The sequence below is a fragment of the Callospermophilus lateralis genome, chromosome 6 (genome assembly GCF_048772815.1).
Source record: "Callospermophilus lateralis isolate mCalLat2 chromosome 6, mCalLat2.hap1, whole genome shotgun sequence".
NCBI classification, from domain to species: domain Eukaryota; kingdom Metazoa; phylum Chordata; class Mammalia; order Rodentia; family Sciuridae; genus Callospermophilus; species Callospermophilus lateralis.
In genome coordinates, this window is record NC_135310.1 from 129,046,537 (window position 1) to 129,053,291 (window position 6,755).

General features: G+C 34.9%; 1 protein-coding gene across 1 annotated transcript; it reads right to left on the bottom strand.

The window, feature by feature from the left end:
• Nucleotides 1-3,060: 3,060 nt before the first annotated feature.
• LOC143402083 (olfactory receptor 14J1-like) lies at nt 3,061-4,011 on the bottom strand. The gene has a single exon (XM_076859566.1). It carries the CDS (start codon nt 4,009-4,011, stop codon nt 3,061-3,063), a length of 951 nt encoding a protein of 316 aa, XP_076715681.1.
• Between the last annotated feature and the right edge of the window lie 2,744 nt (nt 4,012-6,755).

Here is a 6,755-nt window from a genome sequence, read left to right on the forward strand (position 1 = left end):
ACAACAACAAGTGCTGGTGAGGATGTGGGGAAAATGGTACTCTTGTACATTGCTGGTGGGACTGCAAATTGGTGCCGCCAATTTGGAAAGCAGTATGGAGATTCCTGGGAAAACTGGGAATGGAGCCCATTTGACCCAGCTATTGCCCTTCTCGGACTATTCCCTGAAGACCTTAAAAGAGCGTACTACAGGGATACTGCCACATCAATGTTCATAGCAGCGCAATTCACAATAGCTAGACTGTGGAACCAACCCAGGTGCCCTTCAATAGATGAATGGATAAAAAAAAAATGTGGCATTTATACACCATGGAGTATTATGCAACACTAAAAAATGACAAAATCGTGGAATTTGCAGGGAAATGGATGGCACTAGAGCAGATTATGCTTAGTGAAGCTAGCCAATCCCTAAAATACAAATACCAAATGTCTTCTTTGATATAATGAGAGCAACTAAGAACAGAGCAGGGAGGAAGAGAAGGAAGAAAAGATTAACATTAAACAGAGACATGAGGTGGGAGGGAAAGGGAGAGAAAAGGGAAATTGCATGGAAATGGAGGGAGACCCTCATTGTTATACAAATTTACATATAAGAGGTTGTGAGGGGAATGGGAAAATAAACAAGGAGAGAAATGTATTACAGTAGATAGGGTAGAGAGCGAAGATGGGAGGGGAGGGGAGGGGGGATAGTAGAGGATAGGAAAGGTAGCAGAATGCAACAGTTACTAATAGGGCATTATGTAAAATTGTGGATGTGTAACCGATGTGATTCTGCAATCTGCATTTGGGGTAAAAATGGGAGTTCATATCACACTTGAATCTAATGTATAAAATATGATATGTCAAGTGGTTTGTAATGTTTTTAACAACCAATAAAAACAAAACAAAACAAAACAAAAACCAAATAACCCAATCAACAAATGGGCCATGGACCTGAACAGACACTTCTCAGAAGAGGATATATAATCAATCAACAAATACATGAAAAAATGCTTACCATCTCTAGCAATCAGAGAAATTCAAATTAAACTACTCTAAGATACCATCTCACTCCAACAAGAATGGCAGCCATTATGAAGTCAAACAACAATAAGTCCTGGTGAGGATGCAGGAAAAATGGTACACTCATACACTGCTGGTGGGACTGCAAATTGGTGCAGCCAATTTGGAAAGCAGTATGGAGATTCCTTGGAAAGCTGAGAATGGAACCACCATTTGACCCAGCTATTCCCCTTCTGGGACTATACCCAAAAGACCTAAAAAGAGCATACTACAGGGTCACAGCCACATCAATGTTTATAGCAGCACAATTCACAATAGTAGACTGTGGAACCAACCTAGATGCCCTTCAATAGATGAATGGATTAAAAAAATGTGGCATTTATACACAATGGAATATTAGAAGTAAAAAATAACAAGATCACGGCATTTTCAGGGAAATGGATGGCATTAGAGCAGTTATACTAAGTGAATTTAGTCAATCCTTAAAAAACAAATGCCGAATGTCTTCTCTGATATAAGGGGGTGACTCAATATGGGATAGGGAGGAAGAGCATGAGAAGAAGATTACCATTAAATAGGGAAGAGAGATGGGAGGGAAAAGGAGGGAGAAGGGGAGTTGCATGGAAGATGGAAGGAGACCCTCATCGTTATACAGAATACACGTATGATATTGTGAGGAGAAAAAGAAAAAAAAAGTGTGTCACATTAGATTTGATAGAGAGAAATGATGGGAGGGGAGGGGAGGGGAAGGGGGGATACAAAGGGCAGCAGAATAGAATAGACATTATAATTGCTGTATGTATATAGGTGACTATATGACCAGTGTGATTCTGCAATCTGTACAATCAGAAAAATGAGAAATTATACCCCAATTGATTAAAATGTATGAATTGCCAAGATCATTGTAATGTCATGTGTAGCTAATAAAAAAATGAAAAAAATATGTATACTATCCAACAATAAAAATAAATAAGCATTAAAAAATAAATAAATTTCATCTGTAACATAGTTCCTCAAAGCATGGGCAAATAGAGCAATAGATCTTTTTGGAGAGTTTGATTGAATAACTTTTTGATTCTTCTTGTTAATCTTGTAATTGCTAATCTTTTTCAGATTTTTTTTTAAAGACATACATTTCTTTGTTTTTTTTAAAGAGAGAGAGATAATTTTTTAATATTTCTTTTTTTAGTTTTTGGTGGACACAACATCCTTATTTTATTTTTATGTGGTGCTGAGGATGGAATCCAGGGCCCCACACATGCCAGTCGAGCGTGCTACCGCTTGAGCCACATCCCCAGCCCAAGACATACATTTCTTTTATCTCATTCTGTGTGAAATCTTTGGACCTTTCAATTCACTAAGTTTGTCTTATTTTTTTAAAATTTTTTTTTTGCTGTTTGACACACATTTTAGTTCCAAATTTCAATCACTAAAATTATATTTGTATATATTTTCATTTATGTCTCTTTTTTCTAACATGGTATTCTATTAATTCTTTTCAGATTTCTTCTTTGATTCATTTTCTGAGCTTTATCAAATTATTCTTTCATTTAAACATCTCATCCACATAAGTGGCAAAGTAGTCCATGGCATCTGAAGGGGCAGAGCAAATGATGTGACTGTTCCAGGGTGAGCACTGTGTATTGCTGACTGAAATCTTGAGACATTATAGAACTGTAGTGAACCCCTACATGACCAGAGGGCATTGAGAATCAGGTGGCTCCCACTCAAGTGTAATTCAGGAAAAAATGAGGAAGACATTTCAAATTAACTACATTTCCATTACACTGATAAAAATGAGTGACAAAGAGTAATTCTTTCCTTTAAAATGGAAGAAATTTTTCTCACACCTGAATTTGTTTAGTGAGATTTTAATCAGCTGTATTTATAAGAGTAATTTATACATAACTCTGTACTCACTGTTTTTATTGCATAGAGTCCTTTTGTATAATGACTTTATCATGAATCTCCCTATAATAAATTCTGTTTTAACTTTAATTTCTTGATTGGTTATGTTATTTTTTTCTGTAATAAATTTTTACTTTTTCCTCAAAACAAATTAATAGATGTGATTCAGAAAAAGAAGTCTTTTTTTTTTTCCAAAAATCTTTTTTAGGGCTTCCTTCATGGCCTTATTTCTCAGGCTATAGATTATTGGATTGAGTGTTGGGGGCAGAACAGTATAAAAAACAGTGAGTAAAAAGTCTGACACAGTTGGAGACTCTGAATGTGGCTTTAGAAAATCAAAGGCACTAGTAGAAACGAATAATATGACAATAGATAGGTGGGGCAGGCAGGTAGAAAAGGCTCTGGCTCTGCCCTCAGCAGATGGTATCCTCTGCACAGTAGAGAATATATGCATGTAGGTAACTCCAATAGAGATGAAGCAAACAAATGTCACCAAGGCCAAGAAGCCACTAACCCCAAGCTCACTCACATATTCATTGGAACAAGAGAGTTTCAGAAGCTGGGGGACATCACAGAAGAACTGATGAATGATGTTGGCACCACAGAAGTGGATGGAGAAAGTAGCGGCTGTGTGCATGACTCCACCAAGGATTCCACTGGCCCAGACGGCTAACAGTCCATGAACACAGGTACTGATATCCATGATGACTTCATAGTGCAGTGGAAGGCAAATGGCCACATAGCGGTCGTAAGACATCACTGTGAGTAATGCCATCTCAGCACAGCCACAGAGAGTGAATGCAAAACACTGCAGTATGCATTCCCAGAGGGAAATATAGCCATTATGCATGAAAGAGTTGCAAATGGACCTTGGGACTGTCACAGAAATGTAGCACAGATCCAGAAAGGAGAGATGTTTCAAGAAGAAATACATAGGTGAGGAGAGACTGTGGTCCATGGAAGTGGTGGTAATAATGAGAATATTGCCAACTAGAGCCACTATGTATAAGACTAAGAAAAGGGCAGCAAACAGCATTTCTATTTCAGGCTTGCCAGAAAAACCCATGAGAAGAAATCCACTCATTGTAGTAAAATTAGCCATTTTCCTTCTTGATTTCTAAGAATGATACTGACTGTAGGAAGAATGGAAAATCCTAAAAATACAATGTTTGTTATTCAAGAATCTAATGTACTTACTTGGCAAAATGGAAGCATGAAGATTAGACCATCAGTCCATCATTTTAAGCATGAAATAGATTTACATACTAAGAATTACATAGAGTAATTTTAAATGTTTTGACTCAGCCATAAGAAGGATTAGTAAAATAGATAATATAATTTAGTGTCACTCATTCTAATCCAAGAAAGAAAAAATGCATAATTGAACTAATGGAACATACAGCACCCAAGTTTTATACACACTAAAGGTTTCATTCAGTTCATATGAGCACAAAACAAACACATTTTTAGAGACATTTTTGAGGTGTCTGTCTTTTTCCCAGTAATCTTCATAATTTTAAATCTTATTATTTTTCATTGAAACACAGTAATTGTACATTTTTATAGAGTATGGTATATTTTAATTTGTGCATGCAATGTGTGATAATGTGTTTTTTAAAATTTTTTTTAGTTGTATATGGACACAAATGCCTTTTTTTATTTTTATGTGGTGCTGAGGATCAAACTCAGTACCTCACATGTGCCAGGTGAGCCCTCCACCACTGAGTCACAACCCCAACCCGATAATCTATTTTTATATCACCACTGGTACTACCTGATTCTTTAATTGCAATTTCATAATTTTGTTTCATATATAAGAGAACAAATTCTTAACATTTTTTCTTTCTCCATGCATTCTTTGGAAAAATTATGTTAAAGATACATCATTTATTAATAGCATCTATGTAAAAATTGTGATATACAGTCATTGTCTTTATCATAAAATATATAAAATCATCTGAAAAAATTCTAATTGATGAAAGGTCAAAATTTTTCTACTGCATTTTAGAAAAAGAAATTAAATAACCAATATTCTCAGGAAAAGTTACCTACCCTAATTTTTAATTAAATAAGTTTAAAGTAACAATGAGGTATAACTTTTATTCTAGTCAAATTAGCAAAGATCCAAAACCCACAATTCTCTGAGCTATTGAGAATGCAGTCAGATATGTTCTTAATCATGCAGTTAGGTTGATAAAATTTTCACAGAATCTATTTCAGGCATATCTCTGGATTTAGCATAGGAAGTTCAGTTGTCCCTGTGTCTCTGGAGGGTTAAGATAATCAACCTTTAAACCTCTTTAAACATAATTACTATTGTTATGTGCCATATTTCCTTAGATTATTTTTACTGTGTTTATTTTTATGTATTTACTGGTGGTTTATATATTGTATCATTCTTTTAAAAACCAAAGTAGTTATTATTATCACTATTATTTATCTCATTAAAAACAGTTTAATCATAATTGTAATGCCACCTATTTTTTTTTCTTTTTTTGAGAAGTGCTGAGGATCAAATCCAGGGCCTTGTGCATGGTAAGGAAGTACTTTTACTGAGCTACATCTCCAACCCATGCCACCAAAATTATTATTATGTAGATAAATAATTCAAGAATCCTCAACTTGACCATTAAATGATTGATCAATTTTTGTTACATCATGTAATAATTCTTAATGAAAATAATTTCCTTAAATACCCATTATTGAGATTATTTAATTAAATATTGAACACAAAATTGATTAATTTATAGGAGATATTGTGAGATGGAAACAATATTCTGAAAATATATTTTTGGAATATAAAGGATTTAAAAATTTCTTTCTTACATTCCTAATTTTTTTCTTTTTGGTTCTAGAGATTAAACCCTGGGGTGCTTAATCTCTGAGTCATATCCACAGCCCATTTTTAAATTTTTTTACTTTCTATTTTGAGACAGGGTCTCACTAGGTTGCTTAGGGTTTTTTTGAATTGCTGAGGATGGATCTGAATTTGTGGTCCTCCTGCCTCAGCCTCCCAAGCAGTTGGGATTATGAGTGTGTGCCATCATGCCAGATTGATTCATGATTTTTATTTTAAAAAATCTAGAGTTGATAATTTTTTTTTGCATGTGTGTGGGACTGGGTGTTGAACCGGCAGCATTCAACCACTGAGCTACATTCCCATCCTTTTGAGTTTTTAAAAAAATTTGAGACAGGTTCTCACTATATTGCTGAGACTGGATGTAAACTTGTTATACTTCTGCCTCAGCCTCTCTGGTAGTTGTAATTACAAATGTGCAACACAGTGCTTGGTCAATTAAAAAGGAGTGTTTAATTAGTTTTTCTAAGCTAAATGACAATGTCTGTCTTTATCTCATCTACTCAAAATCTGTAATTCATTTGCTTCACATTGTTCATTAAAATATCTTTCTGAGAATCCAAGCACACTCACCTTAGCACATCCAGGAATTTCTTTCCTAAACCTGGGGTAATTCTATCAATGTGTCAACTACCATTTGGCAAAAGGTCCAGATCTTCCTAATTCATTCCCTTCCAGTAATATTTGGACAATAGATAGAAAAATAAGGTGTTTCAGTTCTTTTTCTGGCCACTGGAGTCCAAGCTATATATGTCTTTGGAGGACTACAGTTCCTATAAGAAAGTCCCTGAATGCTCTGGGTATTTGGGACCCATTGTAACTGTCTTGGGACTGAAATTTGCAATTCTGTGATCTTTTCCCATGGAGTATTTTTTTTTTGTCAATTTGAGTAAATAATCACACCTACTTAATTGGAATTTCATTTTATTTGTGTCCATTAGACCAAAGCATTGTGGTTTATGCTTTGGATTAAGAAACACCCAATACCA

Excerpts from the sequence above, each read along its gene's own strand:
- LOC143402083 (XM_076859566.1), bottom strand. The coding sequence starts at position 4,011 with ATGGCTAATTTTACTACAATGAGTGGATTTCTTCTCATGGGTTTTTCT.